The sequence below is a fragment of the Loxodonta africana genome, chromosome 7 (genome assembly GCF_030014295.1).
Source record: "Loxodonta africana isolate mLoxAfr1 chromosome 7, mLoxAfr1.hap2, whole genome shotgun sequence".
Lineage (NCBI taxonomy): Eukaryota > Metazoa > Chordata > Mammalia > Proboscidea > Elephantidae > Loxodonta > Loxodonta africana.
Genome location: NC_087348.1, coordinates 52,870,569 through 52,894,459, shown reverse-complemented (window position 1 = coordinate 52,894,459; position 23,891 = coordinate 52,870,569). Strand labels below are relative to the sequence as shown.

The 23,891-nt window shown below is 40.8% G+C and overlaps 1 protein-coding gene across 1 annotated transcript in view; it reads right to left on the bottom strand.

The window, feature by feature from the left end:
- MPPED2 (metallophosphoesterase domain containing 2) overlaps window positions 1-23,891 on the bottom strand; it is a 200,103-nt gene that overhangs the window by 91,571 nt on the left and 84,641 nt on the right. Inside the window, exon 4 of the mRNA XM_010592165.2 lies at window positions 2,842-3,067. Coding sequence (XP_010590467.1) covers window positions 2,842-3,067 — 226 coding nt within the window. The remainder of the gene's footprint in view (window positions 1-2,841; window positions 3,068-23,891) is intronic.

Here is a 23,891-nt window from a genome sequence, read left to right as displayed (position 1 = left end):
ACTCAGGCTCACAAATATGGATGCCCTTTGAAGATGTGAACATTGGTGGCTATTTAAATGAGTGGCATATGAAGGAGCCTAGGTCAGACCTTAATCACCCTGTTGCACAAAAGATATTGTGGCAGAATTTAAGTGACTTGCCTAGTGTCCCCCAATCAGCAGAGGCAGAACTAGAACCCACTCCATCCTGAAGGTTGACAAAGTAATAATGGAGGTTGCAAACACCTGTACTACTAGTACTAATAGTTAACACTTTTCAAGAGCTTACTCCCTGCTAGGAACTCATTTCACATGCTGTTGATACATTAATACATTTAATCCTCACAACAGCCCTGTGAGGGAATTAGTGCTGTCATTCCCAGTTTTGCAGATGAGAAAATAGAGGCATGGAGAGGTTAAGAAGCTCATTCAAGGTTCAGGAGTGCCAAAGGGGTAGACCTGGGAAATACTGTCCTCCCTCACAGGAATGCTAATGTAGACATTCCTAAATCAATGTTCAGATTAGCATCAGCCTGGGGAATATTAATTTTAACAAAATACCTTCACAGTGAGATTGGAACGACATCTGTAAAAACAATTTCAGGATAAACATTTGAGAAGGCTTGTTAATGCTGCCTATTCTCTTGACTTTACCATCCTTTCCAATATTAAAATTAAAAAATTACAGAATGTCCCCCAATCAAGTTCAGATACAAACTATGTGTACAGTTTGTACCAGCCTATAAATGGGTCTTTTTTTTTATATAAATGGGTCACGTGCCATCACATCACATGTATTCTTAAGATGCTGCAAGATCTACCTCAGGACCCCAAATCACCCCCTGTCCCATCATCACAGCTATAATCTGGTTTAGCTAAACCTCTGCTCTAAATAGGCCAGAATCTGCTCAGATAAAGGAGGAAGTTTCTTCGCTGCCATCATTGCAGCAACGATTAAAATCGAGGGATCTCTGAAAGTCCTGCTTGGACAGGAACAGCCATAAATATTCCATGCCCTTCGAAGATTTTTCAAAAATCATTTTATGGTTTTCGGGAAAAAAAAAAAAAGATCTTAACTCACATATAGAGCTTCCCTGCCAATCAAAAGTCATTCCTCAACTACTGCCTCTTCATCAACAGCTGGGCTGTGACACTGGAAATGCTCTTTCTCCCCCACCCTTTACCCAGAAATGCTAATATCAACATCCTACATAACCCTGAAAACAGTTTTCAGGTAACAGTTTGACAGGAATCTTTTTTGCTGTTTATTCTCTTAGCCTCTATACCACCTTCCGCATAGAAAAACTAAATTGATGTACCTTCAAAGAGCTGGATGAAAACTAGATCTGAAGATTGTAACCACCAGTTATCTCACCACCACCACTCCTCAGTCAGACCACGCACTCTGGAGTCAGACTTTCTAGGTTCCAATGATGATGCTACCCCTATCCACTGTGTGATTCTTAGGCAGTTACTTAACCTCTCGGTGCCTGAGTTTCCTCATCTGTCAAAAGGAAATCAGAATAGTTCCTATCTCCTTAAAGTATTTTGAGGACTAAATGAGCTAATAGACATAAAAGACTTAGAACAGTGCCTGGCATATAACAGGCACCCAATTAAGGGTTCACAATCATTGTCCAGTTGATTTTAAACAGAAACACACCCCCTGTACCCACTCACCGGTCTTTCTGGATACCAACCGGTAAGGACAGAAAAAATAAGAGAATATCTCAACTCCCTAGAATATGAGACGGGCCAAACCAAACTGATGAGTGAGGTGCCCAATCAGAATTCACTCTGTGTGTCTTTCTCAAGCCCTATCCACTTCTCCCAGGGCAGAGCTGGGATTCTTTTCCAGACTGAGTGAGTAAAAGTTAGTTCTTCAGCTCTGTATATACAGAGAGCCCTCTGATATTGAGGGTCTTCTGGTCTAACACTCCCATTTTACAGATAAAGAAAGTGGGTCTTGAGGCTAAGTGACTTGGCCAAGTTCACAAAAATGCTTAGTGGCAGATCCAAGACAAGAAACATGATCATGCTCATCCTAAGCAACCTACCAGGTACTCTCAAATCCTTTACAAACTTCACCTAATTTGATCCTCATCATAACCTTCTGATGTTGGTATTATTTTCATCATCTTAGAAATGCAGAAACTGAGGTTTAGGCTTAATGAAGTAACTTCTTCAAAATCAGACTACTGACAAGTGATAGAGCCAAGCAAGATTACAAGGCTTCCTCTCTGGCCCCAAAAGATACGCTCCTGCATCAAGTTTTCTAGAGCTCAGTTCTGAGAATGTCAGCACTGGGTCCTCAACCAGTAACTTCTAAACTGCCCGTGCATCGGCCTCATCGGGGGAACTTTAAAAAATACAAATTGTTGGGTTCCATCTCAGGAAGAACAATTGGAGTCTCTGGTGATGGGACTTGGAAACCTGTATTTCTACAGAGCTGCTCCAGTGATTCTGGATTCTGATATGTGGCAAGATTTGCGAAACCCTGATCTAAGTAGAAAATGAAAAGGAAATGAGTTACCTAAGGCTGAGTCTGTGTGAAGGGTTAGCATGGTCACCTTCCCCCAAATTCTTCTGTGTCACATAGACAGGCACACAGCCCCTGTCACATAAACATATACATACCCATCAAACCCCTACTTGCGTTGGTCTTACCTAATGGAATCTTTATTACAATGAAAACAACAGACTCTATGTTTTGCAGCAGTGTCAGACCATACAGGTTACTGGAAAATATAGCAATAAGGTTCCTTTCTACCCTAATCATTTTCCATTTAAGTTGCCTTCCTTACTGCAGAGCTGGAAGAAAAAAAAAAAAAGACAAAGGAAAATGTTTGAATTAACACTTACCACGGTGCCCCGTATATCCTGAACCCCTTCACTGTTACCTCCGAATCTTGCAAGTAAATACTGTTTGTCAGGAGGGATTGAACATTGTCAAAGTCCTCTGGTTTCAATTTGGACACAGAGGGAAAACGGTAGTAGTCCTGTTTAACAAGGTCTGCCATGAATTCCTTATCAAATGTCAGTTCATGATTCCCAGCAATCACTATTTTATATTCATATGGCAGGTTTCCTGAAAGAAGAAAAAAAGAGCATAATTAGCACATTCATTTCCCATCACCAAGTACAACACGATTAGCTGGCTGCAAATGAAATGAAATAGCTCACGCATTCCTCTGGGTTTCCACGTGAAACAAAATTTATGACTACTCCCTTTATGCTAAAAAAATGATAACACATAGGAGGTAGAATGCTGCTAAGAAGCTAAGAGGCTGAGAAGACATTAAGTTTTCTAGTTCCATTTCCCTCTTCTGTATGCTACAGATTCACAGTGATGAATCCACACCATGATGAATCCACACTTCATAATTACATCCAGGAAAAAACACTTTAATCACGGTCGTTTAGACAAGGTCTGAAATTGCTTTGGTCCTGAAGAAATAAGCCAACCAACTATTCTTAACAACTCAGACAACCGCTAGATTTTTAGTTTATCCTTCATGCAAAAGACGTGGCATAGCCAAGTATTCCACAATATACATATATGAAAGGAACCACAGAGTGTAATTTCAGATCGCAAGGCTAATTTTAAGTTTACCTGATGGCTTATGAATAAAGGGAATATTATTAATGGTCTCTGATTAGCAGGCTAACTTTCCTCCCATCGGGATGGGAGAAGCAACTGTAAAGCTTAACCCTCTTTTAATATTTATGGTATGGAAATAGGAGTTCTCAATGTAAGCTTTTTATGCAAAAGTTTCCCGATCAAAATGAGATAATTCTGGGAAGAAGAATGAAAGCTATAAAGGAAAACCCAAACACCAGACTTCTGCATAGATTTATAACATTTGAATAAAGTACAGATCATACATATTAATAACTCATGTGTTAGAAGAACCAAAATCCAAAGGGAGATAGTGCCGGGCAGTTGTCCCCATCCCGAAATTAATGCCCTCTTCTCTACTCCTGTCACTACTCATCCCTCAAGCTTTCTTGCTAGGCAACTGCTTATTTTATTTTGGGGGGGAACGGGGGGTAGGGACAATGGTGCCTCTAATTCCTGCTTCTGGAGACTCCTGGATCTAATGGAAAATTAATGTTTCCTGCTGTTCCAGGAAGAATTAAAGTTATCACTAGCAGGAAATTGGATACACTTGTAAGAACTGGTCCTTACCAGCAAAGCAGAGTTCATGATTTAACTAATGAAGCTTAATGGCGAAAATCTTTTTTTTTTTTTGGCATCCAAGTTTTGTCATTGATCCACTTGGATTTCAGCAATGCAAACAGCAAAGATGACACTGTGAATGACCAAATATCAAAATTCCTCAAAATCTCAGCAGCACATTGCCAATTTATCTGCTTAATACTGAGGTGGTGTTTAAGACTGTCAGAGGATGTCTTGTAAGGTTACTGATCTTCTTTCGCTTTTAATCTTTAGGTTTATAAAGTTGGTATCAAAATCACACATACGGCATGTGCACTGATGGGGAATCTTAGGAGAGAGATGAGAGCAGTCTGAGAGGAAACACCGCTGCAATAAAAAATGCTATGGCCACACTTCAATATGACAAAATGGGTCTCCTTGACTACTAGCTCACAATGCTGTGTGACACTGCTTTGGCCTGTTAATGGCAAGGCTGTGAGGCTCAGGGAAAATAGGAACCCTCCCTCAAATGCATATTGATGAGAGTTAATAATCTTCACTGGAAACCCTGGTGGCGTAGTAGTTAAGTACTACGGCTGCTAACCAAAGGGTTGGCAGTTTGAATCTCCCAGGATCTCCTTGGAAACTCTATGGGGCAACTCTACTCTGTCCTATAGGGTCACTATGAGTCGGAATCAACTCAACGGCACTCAGTTTCGTTTGGTTTGGTTTTATAATCTCCACTAGCATAAGGCAATAGGGAGTGTGATGTATGTTGCAAGCTACTGGGGTGGAATGGTGATGATATTTTGCACAACTCCTTGCACTATATTGCAGGTGAAACATATTATTAACAAAGTTGTGAAATCCCAGCACTGCATACGTTGGAAATTTCTGGGGTGCCTCACAACTCTGACATCATGATTCCCCAAAAGCTGTTGCTGTTGAGTTGATTTTGACTTATAACAGCCCCATAGGACAGAGTAGAACTGCCATGTAGGGTTTCCAAGGAGCGACTGGTGGATTCGAACTGCCAACCTTTCAGTTAGCAGCTGTAGCTCTTAACCACTGCATCACCAGGGCTCTCCTGTGACCCCATGACCTGATATTATACCTCCAGTTTCCCCAGTGCTCCCAAAACCATAATGGGCTATAACATTTTCTTGGACTGTAATCTGTTTCAAGGCAGGTCCTACCTGTGTGCGCTCTTTGAAAGAGTCTACTTTATAAACCATACTGTAGTTACCCAGTTGCCTTTAATCATTCATATGATGGACTCACTCTAAATCCTTTCATTATGCATCATTGCTCTAGCAAGACTCGGCTTCTCTACTTCATTTTAGAACTCTGGTTGAGAAAAGGCATGAAGGAGACTGGGAGACAGGGCAAAGGAAGTACACTTCTTTCCCCCTCAGACCAATTTAAAAAAAAAAAAAAACTGCAAAGTAAATGCTGCTCCGGAAGACAGTCCTCTTCAGTGTCTTTTAAATCAAATTTTGGAGACTCAGAAATTTTTTTTTTTTTTTTTAAATAAAGAAGTAGCTACCCAAGTGAATAGCCTCAGAAACAGTGATACTTACATATTACCAGCAAATTCATGCCTTTCTGAGAATCCAAGAGCACTGTCTACCTTCTAGCCTGTTACCTAAGTTATAAAATTGTCTGGCATATTTTCTTTTTTGCTGACTGACCTTTCATCTATAATCTGCCAACCTTATGTTTTATACGAAAAGTGTAAGCAGGGCAGCTGACAAATCTCCTGTTACTTGATGGCATTTTAGTTTTTTGTGTGTTTTTGTTTTTGTTTTCCAGACTAGATTAGTTTGGGAGCCTCTGTAATCAAGACTCAAACTTCTTGGTATTCAAATAGCATCATTTCATCACTATCAGACAGAGGTGTCCAGCTTTATCCATTTTATTCAGATGAGGCCACCCAAGCTGACCTGCTGGAATAAAACAGCAAGGCCATGTATAATTATTCTAACATGAAAAAGTCTCTGCTCTGAATGTCCTAAGGAACTCTGCCAACTATCCAGTTCTTCCTTTCCCATGACACAGTATATAATTTACTGGTGATATACAAGACTATTTTAGTGGAATGGGGATGAATTTTTGATCAAATGTCAAATACTTTTGAATGGCTTAAAAAGCCCATTTGGAAAAATACAATATAGCAGTGTAAGTAATGATACAAAATTTCACTTTTCTATTTCCAGATATAAAATAATAAATGAGGTGATTTAAAGATAAAAACTGAGCAAATAATAGTAGCATTAATTCACAGATACACCAAAGTGACGATGGTAATGTGTAAGTGAATGAAACGCGGGAAACCAGTCCATCTGCTCAGGTTAGAGCCACAGACTGTGAGACCATCACAGCTCCTGCAGGTAGCAGCTGAGTCTTATTCTAGTCTGCATCTTTTAAACTTAGTGGTGTCACATGAATAGATGCTCACTTAAAAACTAAAGGATAATGAAAGTTGTCTGGGTCCTCACTGTTACTCAACAGTTCGAATTATTCCACACCCTGTCACCACCCATTTCTCAAAGCAGTCATTGTAAAACTTTCCAGGTTCCTCTCTAGCTCCCAGGCTCCCTCTAGCCCCTCACTGGGCATGCGATGTGTAGTCTATCCACAGGTACTTGAAAGGTTGGAGGTTCAAGTCCACCCAAAAGTACCTCGAAAGAAAGGCCTGGTGATCTACTTCTGAAAAATGGGCCACTGAAAACCCTATGGAGTGCAGGGCTACACCGACACATATGGGGTCAACATGAATTGAAGTCGACTCAATGGCAAGTGGTTAACTCACTAGGATCTCTTCACTTCTTCTTCACTTTTCAGTCACTCCATCTGTCAGCATCTTCTTGTCTTTCCTTCTAATGGCTGCCCTCTTACTCCCATTCCTCCTACTTCCTGCTGGCAGCTTCCTCTTTCAGACTTTTCCTCTCTGATATTTTGCCCCACCCCCCATGATGTCTCTTCCTTAGATTCCAAATGAGTTTCTCTCTCTACCCAGTATTTATCCACGCCAAGAAAACAACGAATGCTTCTCTCTCTCTCTCTCATACACGTGCAAAATCCTAAACATTTCCTGACTTGCTCCTTCTTTAAAATACTTCCTCATCTGACTTCTAAAGCTCTGCAAAGAGGAGTCCACAAGCCAGCACCCTGCAAGCTAAATTCAGCCCACTGATGTATTATGGTTAGCCCTCAATTGTGTTTTGTTTTTAAAATATATATTTAACTAGCACTTAGAAATCAGAAGCTATCTCATGAAAAAAATGTTGGATTCCTAGCTTCTTTTGGAAAAATCAGAAGATCAGGTGACATTGATCTCCAGTCTCCCACAGACCCCACCATTCCCTATTACTTCTCACACCTGGCCCACTTACCACATTTGTGTTGACAGATGGACTAGTGTATTAATGGATTTAGCAACTTACAGACAAATGGTTACTCCTAACCTACCCAACGCAACCTGGCTTCTGTGTCTATTCTCTTCCAAAATTTCCCCTTGAAGGTCAATAATAACCTCCTAATGACTCAAGGAGCCCTGGTGGCACAGTGCTTAAGAGCTCAGCTGCTAACCAAAAGGTCGCAGTTTGAATCCACCAGCCACTTCTTGGAAACCCAATAGGGCAGTTCTACTCTGTCCGATAGGGTCACTGTGAGTTGGAATCAACTGAATGGCAACAGGTTTTAACGAGTCAAGGCTTTTTCACAATTCGTACCTCCACTGACATCCCCATCCTTGAAAGTATCTATCCTCTTGGTTATGAACCTCATACTCTCCAAGTTTTCCTCCTCCCTCTCTGATATTTTCTTTCTTCTCTCCTCCTCTTCTTCAACTCTCTTTTCATCCCATCTCATTTTCAGTTTATTCCATTACATTCTCTCCCTTCATCTTTACTACCAACGACTTTGTTTAATAATTTATCATACTTCTCACATTTCTATTTTTCATTATCCAATTTTTTAATTATTACAATTTGAACTATACAGGCAGCATAGTGTTAATATCAGAGACTGCAGGCTTCACCATGTATTAGCTGTATGACTGTTATGGACTGAATTATGTCCACTAAAAATATATGTGGACGTCCTAACCTCTGTACCTGTAAATACAACGCTGTTTGGAAATACGAGTTTTCCTTTGTTATATTAATGAGGTTGTGCCAGAACAGGGTGATCACTTATGAGAGCTATCTTGTTTAAAAAAAAAAAAAAAAAGGCAGAAAAGACACAGGCACACATACAGGGGGAAGACAGGCGCCATTTGAGGACCCATCTACAAGCAAAGGAAGGCCAAGGATTGCGGGCAGTCACCAGAAACTAGGAGACAGTTTCAAGACGACCAAGACCCTGATTTGGACTTTAGCCTCCAGAACTGTGAGAAAGTAAATTTCGGTTCTTTAAAGCCTCCCACTTGTGGTATTTCTATTATAGCACTAGCAAACTAAGACAATGACCTTGAACAGATTACTTACGTTCTTTAAAGAACACTTGAAAATAGGGATAGTAATAGTACCTATCTTTATAGGCTGTGTTGAAGACAAATGAGATGAAGATGTCAAAGATACATTCATGGTATAGAACAAACAATTAATACAAGCTAGTTTAGCTTTTTGCACGTGACTTGTCTCCCCATAGACTAGAAGATCCTTGGAGGCATGGATTGTGGCTTGTGGTTCCTTGCTGGATTGAAAGCACCCAGTTCGATACCTTCCAAATGGCAGGCACACAATTAATATTTGTTGAATAAATGAAGGAATGAATGAACCTCAGCAAGATTTGCCCTTTGATGGAGAGCTTCCTTTGGAGGGTTCTCTCTGGTGACACCATTCCAGAAGCTGAGCTGATCTCTTTGGGCTATGTGAAGATTTAAGCCGATGTCAAATTTTCCTCCAAGTTTAAAGCCCTCATGAAATGTCCTATTTTCTCCCCCCAAATCTGGTCAAGCCAACTAACCTCCAACTAAACCACCAAACCCATTGTCTTTGAGTCAATTTTGACTCATAGTGACCCTATAGGTGGGGAAGAATGACCCCACAGGATTTCCAAGGAGCAGCTGGTGGATTTGACTTGCCAATCTTTCCGTTAGTAGTCAAGTTCTTAACCACTGTGCCACCAGGGTTCCTTTAAACCAGAGTTTCCTCAAATACAAATGGGGAGGAGGGAAATAGTAATAGTACCACCCCCTAGGTTTGATAAGGATTAAACAAAATATTCTACATAAAGAACCTGTATAGTTTCTGACTCTTCATATCACTCAATAAACATTAGCTGTGTTGTCATTATTATTAGCCTTATCAACTGCAATCCAAGAAATTGTTAGTTTATTCATAAACTGGATTACATCCTGGGGCCCAGCACAATGCCACCTTCTGAAGATGAAAAAGAGAACTTTGATTTTCTGAAAGCAGAGACTGCCATGGTCTAATGTGTCCCTCAAGCTAACAAAAGTATTATTAGGACCATAAGACAACTGGATCTAGAGGCGATGGTGGATGGGCCAATGAGGCCTTCCACCTGTACACAGTGCAAACATAGTCCCCTCTGTTGAGATGATCCTAATCTTGCAAAACGTGTACTCTGAACACACTTCTTTCCTCCTCTATCGTTCAGATACCCATTTCTTCTAATACTTATTGAATATCAAAAAGTGCCAGGACTGGTCTCCTGTTCACAAGTCAATAAGACAGCCTGTAACAGATAATACCCAGATTCTGTTTCTCTTAAAGAGTGTTGCCTACTCATCTAAAATATCCCCCATTCCTTCGTAGAATCAGATTGTGGTACTCTTATATGAGTTCGTAGAGAGAACAGCCTATCCGGAAAAGTTCAACATCTTCAGATAGGCACATGTCTGATACAAATCTATAATCATTTTAAAACAAACACACAGCAACGGTGTCAAGGTCATCTTTCCTTCCTTATCAAACTCTGGACATACAGTATGGCAGACTTTTATTACAGACTTTGAAAATATACAAGGAAACAAAATGTCTGTGGCATAACATTCACCTTAAATAAAGCTCATTATGTAGCAGGAGGCAAACCAACAGAGAGGTGACAGAGCAGAGGGAGAACCTGCCATGGCCCCCAGATGCCCAGGAAAACTCACAGGTACAACCTTCAGGCTCACTTCCCCATGTCAATGTACTAGGGAAAAATAAAACAAAACAAAAAACTTTCTGGGATTAAAAAGGTTAAAACAGATACATAGCCCAGCCAATTGTCATGGGACTGTTTTTAAAGGAAAGAAAGAGATTACAATTCAATCACATTTTCTGAAGCCTCCAGCCTGCATGTGGCAGTGCCAGGGGTCTGTTTCATAAGACTCCTCTCCAATGCCAATGTTATGAAGGTACCTTGTTATACCCCCAAGGTGGAGAGAAGAAGGAAATTTTTCCTGTTTAAAATTATATTTTTAATATTGTGACTCCAGCAGGAAGAAGGAAAATGTTCAAACTCTTGAAGTCCCTCTATTCCACAGAGGACTGAAAAGAATAACCGGGGCTATGAAAATTGGTCAAGCAGAAAATTCTGCAAGAATAATACCGATGGCTATGAGGATTGGAGAACTATGAGGCTCTGGGATGGGCTAAGGAGACTTATCATCTGAATTCCTTCCTTGGTGATTACTGAGGGCAGATAGCGGAGAAGGACAGAATTCCTCCTGGAGAAAGGAAGGAGCTCCTCTAGTTATGAGTGAACAGGGCCCACTGTTTCCTGCTATACCCCCAGCACCTAGGACTGTGCTAGACACTTGGTTGGTGCCCACTGCCTCCTCGCTAAATGAATGACTGGACTTCCAGAAATCCCCTGGCTCCACAGTTTGCACTCACTTGCCTCGGCTGTGAAGCCACCAGAAACATTCAGTCAGGGCAAGCTCAGATTCTGACCTCACTCTGTCCCCCGTCAGGCTCCATTAATTTTCACAAGTCCTGACAGCTCTAACGTTAATACTCACACTTGCTGATGGAGCCACACAGCAGGTTCAGACTGCTACCTTCTCCTCTGAAACTCATGCATTAGGGTTTCTTCCATGCTTGCAATGGGAAACCAAGTCTAAGAAATATTAAACACAGAAAACTATATTACAATAATATCAGGGCTGAGCCGGAAACCCAGGAGAAAGAAAGGAAATGCTGAGTGAAAGCCCAGTGGTCCATTGCAGGCATGAGAGCTAGTGCGAGAAGAAGGCACAGTTGAAATATTCCCTTTTCTTCAACCTCCTCCATAAAAAGAATTCCCAGGCGCCAGGAGGTATTATCAGCCTTAGTTCACACAAAGGAGACAGATGTGCACCCACCCTTCCAGGAAAGCAGACCCCCTCTGGACAAGAGTAGTCATCATATACACTGCAATGCTGGCAGGTAACATCACTAAGAGGCGTGAACCCAAGGGACCAGGATACACCCGTGATCCTCAATGACAGTGAAAACAGCTGAGAGGTGTGACTGTTGCTCAGCAGTCCCTTTGTTGGTAGACATTCATATTTCAATCACATTATTCTAGTATAATTTTTTGTGACTTATACACACACACACATACATACTCACACTTGCATACTCATACAGTTTTAAAGACAACCAAGAGATAGTAAAAACAAATGGCACTATTTTCCTTCTTTCCCAGCTGTGTTTAAGTTGCCACCCAGGCCAACATGGCATGTTCTAAATGTGAAGCTGTGGTGATAACTGTCCACTGAAGTACAACTCCAGTTTCACCCCAGCATTACCATCTGACTAGACAATTAGACAAAGGAGCCCTGGTGGAGCAGTGGTTAAGCGTTCGGCTGCTAACCTAAAGGTCGGATACTTGAACTTATCAGCTGCTTCTAAGAAGAAAGATGTGGCAGTCTGCTTCCGAAAGATTACAGCTTTGGAAACTCTATGGGTCTGCCCTGTGGGGTCACTATAAATCAGAATTGACTCAATGGCAAAGAATTTAGACAATCAAAAGCTAAGATGAAGATCTTTTCCACTGTTTATTTTGTGCAATTTCTTCCTTACAAATAGGCCCCTCAGCTTACTGAGAAAGATTTATACCACACAAAACAAATTTTGTCTGAACAACCAAACCATCTCCCTGGGATCCTCCAATTTACTTTCTCAAGCTTCTGAAAAGTGGATCCAAATCTAGGTTCCACTGGAGAGTCACAAGAAGAATTAGTAAAGACAACATCAAGTCTCATTTTGATCATCTGTGTATATATCATTCAAGCTGATGTGAATATAGGAATTACACCGCATAATGGAAAGGGCCTGGGCTTTGGAGTCAGACAGATTTGGAATCAGGTTCTTGGGTCTGTCACTTATTAGCTGTGAAGCTAAACCCAAACCACGTAATTTAACCTTCATATTACTCATCAGAAAAAGGAAGATAATCACACAACCTACCTTACAGAGTAAGACAGAGGGTCAGCAAAAAAGAGGAAGACCCTTACGAGATGGATTGACATAGTGGCTGCCAAGAATGGGCTCATAGCAACAATGGTGAGGATGGCGTAGGACCAGGCAGTGTTTTGTTCTGTTCTACACAGGGTTGCTACAAGTCAGAACCTACTCAACAGTACCTAAGGACAGCAACAACACCTTACAGAGTGGATATGATGATTAAATGAGATCAGTCAAGAACCTAATACAATACCTGACATATAAGGGGTGATTATTATTATTTATATTTTTATCCTGTTTTCTGTTTTGCATTGTAACTTCCTTTGGAATAAGGAGCCCATCCATCCCCTACTTTCTGGCACCTGAAAAGAGTGTTCAATAAATAACCGTAATAAACTAATAGCTGTTGACCGATATCTATGGTGAGCTGAAAAATATGTTGTTTTTCCCTTACAAAGCTTTTACAAAGCAACTGAGAAAAAGGTGTTCCTTCCAGCAACAATTATAAAATAAGTAGCAATTATTCTACTGCATAATTAGAAGAACAAATGCAAGTACTATGCGTTTGCATTTTGAACCATTAAGTATGGTGAAGATCAAATTAAATAAAAATAACACAAGGCATAAAGGCCATATTCTTGAAAAGAAATAGCAATTTTAAGGGCTTGCTGGATCCCTCCCATTAACCCCTCAAATAGGAACACCAAATCTTTTTGCAATAACTACTATTATTTTTGCATGCTGAGACGTTCGGGGAGCTGAATACAAGATTTCAGCGTGCAGCTATTCCAAGGGACTGTGCTGCAGAAGCCAGAATAGAGGGTTGACAGTGGAAATAAAATCTCTGCCTTAACAGCGCCACTGGGGCTAGATGAAAATGGTCTTCTAGAACTTGATTAAAACTAAATTGAAAAAGAACATATTCAGCTAATATTACATTAGACTAAAATATAGAAATGAACCCTAATACTCTTGAAATCTAATAAGAAAAAGCCATCTCAATTTCCAAACTTTCAAAGCATCTTCTTTAAATGCATCACAGATCAATTTACATGGTGCTTTTTGCCAATAAGCAAAACCAAATCAGAGGTTCCAATTGGCTTATATTGGAAAGTGTGAGAGCAAGTGCTACAAAATGCAATTACTGAAAACAAACTCCATTTTCTCCCCTCTGAAGGGAATTTCAAGGAATATTTTATTGCCATCAAATATTTCTGAAGGCATCAATACACAATTCCATTTTCTTTTCAGGGTCCCCACTCACTGTATAATCTAATCTACCCTACGGAATACCTCGAAGTTTAGAGAAGAGCCTACGAAAGTAGATATTACCTTGCACACACATTCTATGTCACTTTTAATAATTTGTACTCTGGACAGGAATCCTCACGGAGCAATATTTAGGGTCCAATAAAATTGACTTTTCCCATTTTATAACTCAAAATTTTAATGATGCATTTCAGGAATAAAATTTCAAAAGAAACCTCTCAAGGAAGATTATTTGGCTCAGTAGTGACAACGATGAGATGGGGGAATGGAAACCACATTAATTTCTTCTCTTATTTTTGCTTTTCCCCATCAACTGGCAAATGTTTGCTATTAAAGAGGACTCCAGTTAATCAGAAGCTACGATGAAGGCTTTTTGGTGGGTGTGATGTAACGAGGTCCTCTGCGGATAATGTTTTGGTTCCAATGGAACACCAGTTTCAACGGTCTCCAATCTTTAACCTCGGGAATAGCATTGTGACCTGATGCCATCCACAAGCTTCCCCTCTGGGACGAAGTAGCACCAACTGTGCAGTATAATTTCTCAGGATGAAAGGACATCTGAACGTCCCTCAGGACCCAAGATTCCAGGATGTGGAACTGGCAGTCTATTAGACTTTCCACATTTTCATTCCTTATCCATAGTTTTCTAATTTCTAGGGATCTAACTAGCCCCCAGAAACCCTGGTGGCGTAGTGGTTAAGGGCTACGGCTGCTAACCAAAAGGTCAGAGGTTCGAATCCACCAGGCACTCTTTGGAAACCATATGGGGCAGTTCTACTCTGACCTATAGGGTCGCTATGAATCGGAATTTGACAGTAGTGGGTTTTCTGGTTAGCTAGCTTCCTACATCTTAAAACGACAGCTCAAGAAATAAATCCACACTGTGTCTTCCTTAATCTATGTGTTATGGATTGAACTGTGCCCTCCCAAAATGTGTGTTGGAATACTAAGCCCTATACCTGTGGAAAGGAGCCCTGGTGGCACAGCAGTGAAAGTGCTTGGCTGTTAACCGAAAGGTAAGCGGTTCAAATCCACCAGCTGCTTCGCAGAAGAAAGATGTGGTAGTTTGCTTCCATAAAGATTACTGCCTTGGAACCCTATGAGGCAGTTCTACTCTGTCCTATACAGTCACTATGAGTTGGAATCCACTCAACAGCAATGGGTTTGGTATGTTTTTTTTTAATACTTGTGGATGTAATACTATTTGGAAATAAGGTTTTCTTTGTTATTGCTGTCATTATTTCATTGCTGTCAAGTGGATTTCAACTCATAGCAACACTGAGTAGGGTGGTTCTAAATCTAATCGCTTCTGAGTCATAAAAAGAGTAGATCCGACACAAAGGCATGCACACACAAGGTAAGACAGATGCCATGTGAGGATCGCCAAGGAACCAAAGAACACCCGGGGCTACCAACATGGAAGGAATCAACAGGGCTAAAACCCCAATTTGGACTTTTAGCCTCCAGAACTGTGAGAAAATACATTTCTGATCTTTAAAGTCACCCACGTGTGGTATCTCTGTTACAGGAGTAGTAGGTAACTAACATACCAAGTTTTCCCATCAGCAGTATGCCTGAAGCATAAAATATTCTTTAAAACTCTCCCTTAAATAATTCAATTAAATATTTTAAGGAATCCAGGCAATCAGGCCACAGTTGGACACCACACTCAGTCTGTTGAACATCGTTACAAGCAAGACAGTGAAACTAACAAACAAAAGAGCAGAAAAAAAAAAACTCTCCCTTAAATAATTCAATTAAATATTTTAAGGAATCCAGGCAATCAGGCCACAGTTGGACACCACACTCAGTCTGTTGAACATCGTTACAAGCAAGACAGTGAAACTAACAAACAAAAGAGCAGAGGGGGTCTTTATTCTGTGGTCCCTGTTTTGGACATCGAAGTCAGGTGAACACACACACACTGCCTTATCCTTCAACTGTTGGCTCACATGCATGTCTGTTTCTCTCTCTTACATAACCACGTCCCAAGACATGGCATTCATTTCTAACACCTTTTGCTTCCCTTCCTATAAGGCAGCGTCTGCTTTAATCTATCCTACACACTAAAGGTGGGGTGATTCTATAGAAACACAAACACAAATCTAATCATATACACTCCCTCCACGCACTTACACATTCACGCACTGTAATACCCTCCCAGGTTTTCTATTATAACCTACAGGACAAAAGGCTAAATTCCCTGGCATGGAGTGTAGGGCTCTGTGATCTGGTCACTGCCAGCCACTCCTCCGCTCATACCTTGGGCTCTGACCTTACCAAGTGCTTGCAGTTCATAGAATGGGAATTTGTCTATAGAGCTGTCTCTCCCTCCCCCACTTGATTATGGGACCCAGGGGGTGGGGGGAGTTCAGACTGTATTCTATTCATTCCTGCATTTCCAGCAGGCTTAAATAATTAATCAAATGAATGAAGAAATAATTATATCCCAGCTAAAAATCATGTGGATATAAGCAGCTAATACCTCAATTTTGGACTCTAGGTGGCCATAATGTGTTACAAATTCTGTTTGTGTGTCACCGATTACATACATCACAAGGTATACTATTCATTTGCTATTGAAAAAATATATCTATTACAAGGGGGCTTTTTTTTTGGTTGGGAGAGTCAGATGGGGGCACAGATCGGCCTGCCTGTAGTAAGGGCTCAATATTTTGTTGAATGAGTTTACAACTGAATGGACAAATAAATGAGTGAATGAACCACACACATCACACAAATAATGTGTGGCAATCTCAAAAGACAAGGGAATTACTATTGCTCCATGGTTAGCCTTACTCATTTAAAGATTTTTTCCAGCCTTTGTTTCCAGGATTTGGTAGTTCTGACAAGATAATCAATAGATGGAGTTAATGGAATAGCCATTCATTATTTGAGGAAGATGCCTGTATTTCTTGGTTGTATCTCTTCTTCTGAAGGTTTTCACCCCTAGGCCTCCTAAGCAAATCACTGCTGTTTTGACAGCTGGCTTTGCAGAGGCCACTCTTCATAAATGAGCCTACTGCCTGGACCAAACAGATGTGTGTATCTTCTCAGGCTCCCAAGCCACTGGGTCACATGAAAGAATCCACACTAATTTATTTGAGGGCTGGGCTCTTTCCTTTTGCTTCCAACAGAAGATCAGGGGGCAGTTGGGTGCTCCTGACCTCTCATTCTCTAATTCCAGGCTCACAGAATTCCAGCCTAGGAGATCACTCAGAGATCAGAATCATTCCTTCTATGGAATGGGAAACTAAAACCCCATAAGGTCAGCCAATGAGCTAGTCGTAATGCAAAACTCCTGATTTCGCAGACTGATAATCCTCTCCTCACTGATATCACACAGAGATTTTTGAATTGGGGACAGTTTTAATAACTCACTTTACGGATTAGGAAACCAAAGTTCAGAGAAACCAAGAGGCTTTTCCTGAAATCTGTGACTACAACTACATTTTCTGATTTCCTAAATTCAATCCACCACTACCTGCAAGTACCATCCAATATACCCAGGGCATATGGTTACTAATTTTCATATATAGTCATTACAAAACCAAAACCAAACCCGTTGCCGTTGAAATGATTCCAACTCATAGCAACCCTATAGGATAGAGGAGAACTGCCCCATATGGTTTCCAAGGAACGGCTGGTGGACTCAAACTGCTAACCTTTTGGTTAGAAGCTGAGCTCTTAATCATTGCACCACCAGGGTTCCTCACAGTCATTAGGGATGCTCCAAATTTGTTGTTGGAATACTTTGTCCTGCTCCTTTTTACTCGATGGCAACAGGTTTGGTTTATTTATTTATTTTTGATTTACTATAGTTTAAGAAAAGCCCTCGTGGCACAGTGATTAAGCTCTTGGATGCTAACCCAAAGGTCAGCTGTTGGAGCCCACCAGCTACTCCATGGGAGAGAGATGTGGCAGGCAGCCCCTATAAAGATCACAGCCTTGAAAACCCTATGGGGTAGTTCTCTTCTGTCCTATAGAGCTGCTATGAGTTGGAATCAACTCAACGGCAATGGGTTTATTGTAGTTTAAGGATGGCATAAAAAGTTAAGTGCTCGACTACTAGCTGAAAGGTTGGCAGTTGAAACTCATCCAGAGGCGTCTTGGGAAACAGGCCTGGCAATCTGCTTCCAAAAGGTCACAGTCTTGAAAAGTTTATGGAGCAGTTCTACTGTACATACATGGAGTTGTCATGAATTGGAATCAACTCAATGGCAAACAACAACATTATAGCTTAAGGTATTTTCTTTTGTTCGATTCATAAATGGCATATGCTTAGCCATTCTTCAGGCCCTTAACTGTGAACCTGAATCAGAGAGTAACTTAAGATGATAGGAATGACCACTCTGGATCCAGGCACTACTGTCCTTCCAAACTTTTCTTCTGTCTCTAACACTATTACTAAGGCGCCCTTGATGAAACCCGATGGTAAAGATCTTTTATGACGCCAACATCCCCCTTTTTTTACTTATTTTTCCATCAGTAGCTAAGGGGCTACATTTGCTTACTCTCAGTCAATATACTCATTCCCACTGCCATAGAGTCAATTCCAACTCATAGCAACACTACAGGATATAGGGTGGAGCAGAACTGCCCATTAAGGTTTCTAAGGGCTATAATCTTTATGGAAGCAGACTGCCACATCTTTCTCCCGTGGAGCAGCTGATGGGTTCGAACCTCCAACCTTTTGGATAGCAGCCAAGAGCTTAACCACTGAGCAATCAGGGTTCTTTTAGTCAATATAGCACCCCTTTTTATACCAAATACCAAGTTCTGAGCAAGAGGTTTTCTAGATTGATATCTTCTTATAATTTGTGGGCTCATCTCAACCACAGCACTTCATGTCTGCATATTTCTGAAATACCTGCGTTCCAGTGCACAAAACAAACGCTTTGTTTTTCACTGGGATTATCCTCCTCAGAGCACTAAGACCAGGATCATTGAGTTGTATATGCTGCAAATGCCAAGTCAAGCTTCTCTGAAAAAGACTATTTTTATTTTTTAAATAAACTCCTTTGCATTATCTTAACGAGACACTAGGAGGTAGGTACACTGGTAGGAAAAAAGGTATTTTTGCAGAGTGTAACATAATTCTCCACAGCTGAGAACTCTAACCACTTCTATTCAAATCCTTGCAAAGCTTATAAAGTCAATCCCTTGCTAGAAAGGTCTGGCCACATTTCAATTCTTTGGGTTAAACTGTTCTTACTTTTCAACCCTATTACACTTGCGACTCCACATTCTCGGATTCATTCACTTGATGGTTTGGCTCTTTTCCTTCACTTTTCTTTTGTTTTTGGCTTATCTCAGGGATCTTGCAAAGTTAAGTCGCAACCTAATTTTCCACTATAGCAGCAGCTTTGCGGAAAAGAAATCCTATCAAAACCAAACCAAACCCATAGCTGTCGAGTCGATTCTAACTCAAATATTAGATTCCATTAAATCTCATTAGATCCCTGATCCTCTCAAAAGTCAGCACGATGTTTGATAGTGAAATAAGGTCCCATAATGTCCATGGAACAATTGCAGTCTCTCTACAACATTCAGCAAATATTCCCTGGGATCCTATGATGGGACAGATACTGTGCTTCATCCTGGGAATATAATGATCCACAAAATAGAAACATGTCTCTACCCTTGTGGAGCTAATACTCAGGTGGGAGCAACGGCAATAAAAAAGTAAATACCTAATAACATAACTCAGATTGTGATAAATGCTGGGAAAGGAATCAGCAGGTGCGATGAGAGCAATGGAGTCCCTGGGTGGTGCAAACAGTTAAGCACTCGTCTACTAACCAACAGATTGGAGATTCAAGTCCACCCAGGGTGCCTCAGGAGAAAGATCAGGTGATATACTTCCAAAAAGTCAGCCATTGAAAACCCTATGGAGCACAGTTCTACTCTGACACACATGGGGCTACCGTGAGCTGGAACTGACTTGACAGCAACTGGTTAAAGTGCTTGGCTGCTAACCAAAAGGTCAGCAGTTCAAATCCACCAGCTACTCTGCAGGTGAAAGATGTGGCAGTCAGCTTCTGTAAAGATTACAGCCTTCAAAACCCTATGGGGGCAGTTCTACTCTGTCTTATAGAGTCGCTATGAGTCAGAATCAACTCGAGCGTGATGGGTTTGGTTTTCAGTTTTGGTATGAGGGTGGAAGAGGAACTCTACTGAAATATGGTGGTCAAGAAGCATCTTTGAAGGAGGCCAGTCAACACTTTCTTTCTGCCCAGCCCTTTACAGATGAGTAAGGATATGTAAGAAACAGACTCGGAAAAACACCCATGCATACACACGTGCACACACACACACATACACCAGCAATGTTTAGAACAGTATAGTAAGTACATGACTCCTTTAAAATCTCTATTTCTATCAGAACACTCAAATTCTATGATCTTTTATTGTAGATTTAGATAAAAATTAGCTAGTTTTTTTTTTTTTTTTAATCTCCCTTGGTGATTGAAAATCCTTCCAAGATGTGTTTATTCTTCCTCCTTTAGTTAGACAAGCATACTAAGGATCTAAGGTTGAAGCAATGGTGCAGGAGGTACAAATGTACACAACTGGGCTGAATGTGCCTGAATCATGTGCCCTGAAAGCCAGCTGTTGTTGCTGTTGTCTTGAGTTTGGGGCAGTTCAACAATGTTGGAATATTTGCTTATTTTCTTGGACTGTACCTCTGTCTCCTTAAAAAAAATTCTCATTATTATAGGGAATTAGATTGTGGGTAGTTGCAGTTTACCAAAACACAATGGCTTAACTGGCAAGATGTCAAACAGGCAGTAACAGAAGGCACTGTGAGGACTGCACTGACAGGCCTTGGGCCCGTAAGAGGCCTTGCGACTAGAGCTCTGCTTCTTGGTTCCATTGTCATTCTACTTAGCCACCACTGACTTTCCATATTCTGTTCACATAACTTCAGACATTCAGGTGCATTAATGGGATTTTTCTCCCAGCTCTCCAAAGATCATCTGGACGATGACATAAAGGAAGTTGTAACAACCTATCTCTCAGACCAGAAGCAGACAATTTTCATTTGTTTGCTTGGTGGAGCAAGTGGGATGAGGGGAAAATTTTGTTCAAGGAAATGTTCATGAAGAAGCTTGAATTTAAAAAAAAAAAAAAAAAGGTGAAAATGTGTCTGCTGTGGTTTAAGATAGGTTGAGGGTGGGACAAAGGGCAGAGTTCCAAGTCCAAGCCCCTCAGGGTCCTTGAAACACAACTGAAAAATCATTGCCCTAGAAGATTGTGCAGTCTAAAACCAAAAAAAAAAAAAAGATTAAATCCATTTTGCCCTTCATGCATGTCTCACTTTCAGGGACTCTTGTTACCCTAAATCAGGGGTTCAGGTTCTGACCAAGTGTCTTCCCATCTCATGACCACCGATGGGAACAACCAATTAATTTGGATTGTTAAAATGATACTTCCTATGCTATCTTCAGAAATCTCAGTATGCCAACTGTTGACGGATAAGAGGGAAAAAAAGGAAAGAAGAGAGAGAGGAAATATACCAAACAGTCATTCAACACAATATCCAATGATGGCTTCGGTCTCTCAAACCTTTGGAATTTGACTACATAACAGAAATTTGTAGCCTTCTCTGTTGACAGCCTTCCTAGTGGAAAGGGATATATATGGCTAGAAACCTCCTTTCATGTCCAATGTATAGGGCCTGGAGGTTGCTCTATGGCATGTAGAAGAGATAAAAGAGAAAAAGAAAGGAAAAAAGAAAAAAAAAAAAGAGAAAAACTACAAGATGAAAAGGGGAAGCAAATTGATATGCACAGTGTTTTAAAATGTTACCCAAGGCTGTCTCAGTCACTGGCGAAGCCATGCACAGTGACTGCCCCTGGTGTCACAGCAACCACACTGAGTGGGCGCCATTCCAGGAAAGCAGTAGCTACTCTCTTCAAGGTGACATGCCAAGACACTTCATTACTAGACTTACAAAGCAGACACCTTTGGTGGTCTACTCAAATCTTCACACTATTCTCTACCTCCAGCTTTCCTCAATAGCAGAGTCACCCCAGTTTTGTTCATATATTTCTCCTCCCCTGGGAAGCCATGTGCTCAAGAAAAGTAGGCCCTTTCTAAGACCCAAGTGAGGGAGTACAGATTAGTTAATAATTCCATTTCCCTTGCCAGTGACTGGTTTAAGAAGATGCATGTCACTCAATCTTGGCCAATGAGACATAAGGGGCAGTCTGATGAAGGGCTTCTGGAAAATGCCTACTACTTATATAAAGAGACACAATGAAGGGAAAAACCAACCCCTCTTGGGGTAAGGCCAACACATTAACATATAAGAGAGGAATACTGAAAGAACCTGGGTTCCCGATGATATTGTTGGGCCCCTGAATTACAGAATCCTGAAAAATGCCTTATTTCTGGACTTATTGTTTTATGAGCTAATAAATCCTTTGTTGTTTAATGATTTTGTTTCTAAAAGTCAAAAGCCTCCTACCTGATTTAAACTTTCACATGGTTCACTAATGTTTCTTCTCGAGGGACATCTAGCTCAATTGGCATAACACAGTTTATAAAGAAAATGTTCTATATCGTACTTTCGTGAGTAGCATCTGGAGTCTTAACAGATTGTGAACGGCCACCTGAGATACACAAACCGGTTCCATCTCGTCCAGAGTAAGGGAGAATGAAGAAAACCAAAGACACCAGGCAAAGATTAGTCCAAAGAACTAATGGACCACAATTACCACAGCCTCCACCAGACTGAGTCCAGCACAACTAGGTCGTACCTGGCTACCACCAGAGACTGCTTTGACAGAGATCACAATAGAGGTCTTGGACAGAGCGGGAGAAAAATGTAGAACAAAATTAAAACTCACAAGAAAAGACCAGACTTACTGGCCTGACAGAGACTGGAGAAACCCTGAGAGTATACCCCCGAGATCCCCTTTTAACTCAGTACTGAAGTCACTTCTGAAGTATGCCCTTCAGCCAAAGATTAGACAGGCCTATAAAACAAATAATAACACATGTAATTCCAGCATGTATACAAAATGAAACGTGCATTCCAGTCCCAGAAGGCAGAAGGGACAGGAAGGCTGCAGGAATGGAAATGGGTAACCCGAGGTGGAAAAGGGGAGAGTGTTCACACATCACGGGGTTGGCAACCAATGTCACAATGTGTATTAATTGTTTAATGAGAAAATCATTTGCTCTGTAAACTTTCACCTAAAGCACAATTCAAAAAAAATAATGTTTCTCCCAAACAAAGCTATTTCTATACCTTCTACTCCTCCTTACAACAGCTTGGTAGGAGATCGTGATTGACAATTTGCTGCCTCTGGCAATGACACTCAGAGTCCTGGTAAATGAAATCAAATGATGGTGATAATTACATGAACTGGAACCAACACATATAATACTCTGTCAGGCACTGTCCTAAAAAACTTTATACATTAACCTACTTAATCCTTAGAAGGTAAGAATTATTATCTCCTTTTACACATGGGCTAAGTGAAGTATACAGAGGTTAAGATGAAAAGAGAAAGGAAAAGAAAAGACTTGTTAAGGGTAATGAGAGCATGCAGGATATACCCCTCATCTCAGCAATCCATGCTATTGTAAGCTAGAACCAGGGCTTTGAACTGGTTTGTTCTGATTTGAACCCCTGCTGAAAATTTGCATTTCTAACAAGCAGCAGTCAGGAGATCAAAGGACATACTGCATTAGGCAAATCTGTAGCAAAATACCTCTTTAAAGTGTTAAAAAGCAAAGATGTCACTTTGAGGACACAGTTGCACCTGACCGGAGCCATATTTCAATCTCCTCATATGCATGTGAAAGCTGGACAATAAATAAGGAAGGTCGAAGAAGAATTGATGCCTTTGAATCATGGTGTTGGAGAAGAATATTGAATATACCATGGACTGCCAGAAGAATGAACAAGTCTGTCTTGAAAGAAATACAGCCAGAGTGCTCCTTGGAAGCGATGATGGCAAGACTACATCTCACTTACTTTGGACATGTTATCAGGAAGGATCGGTCCCTGGAGAAGGACATCATGCTTGGTAAAGCAGAGGGTCAGCAAAAAAGAGGAAAACCCT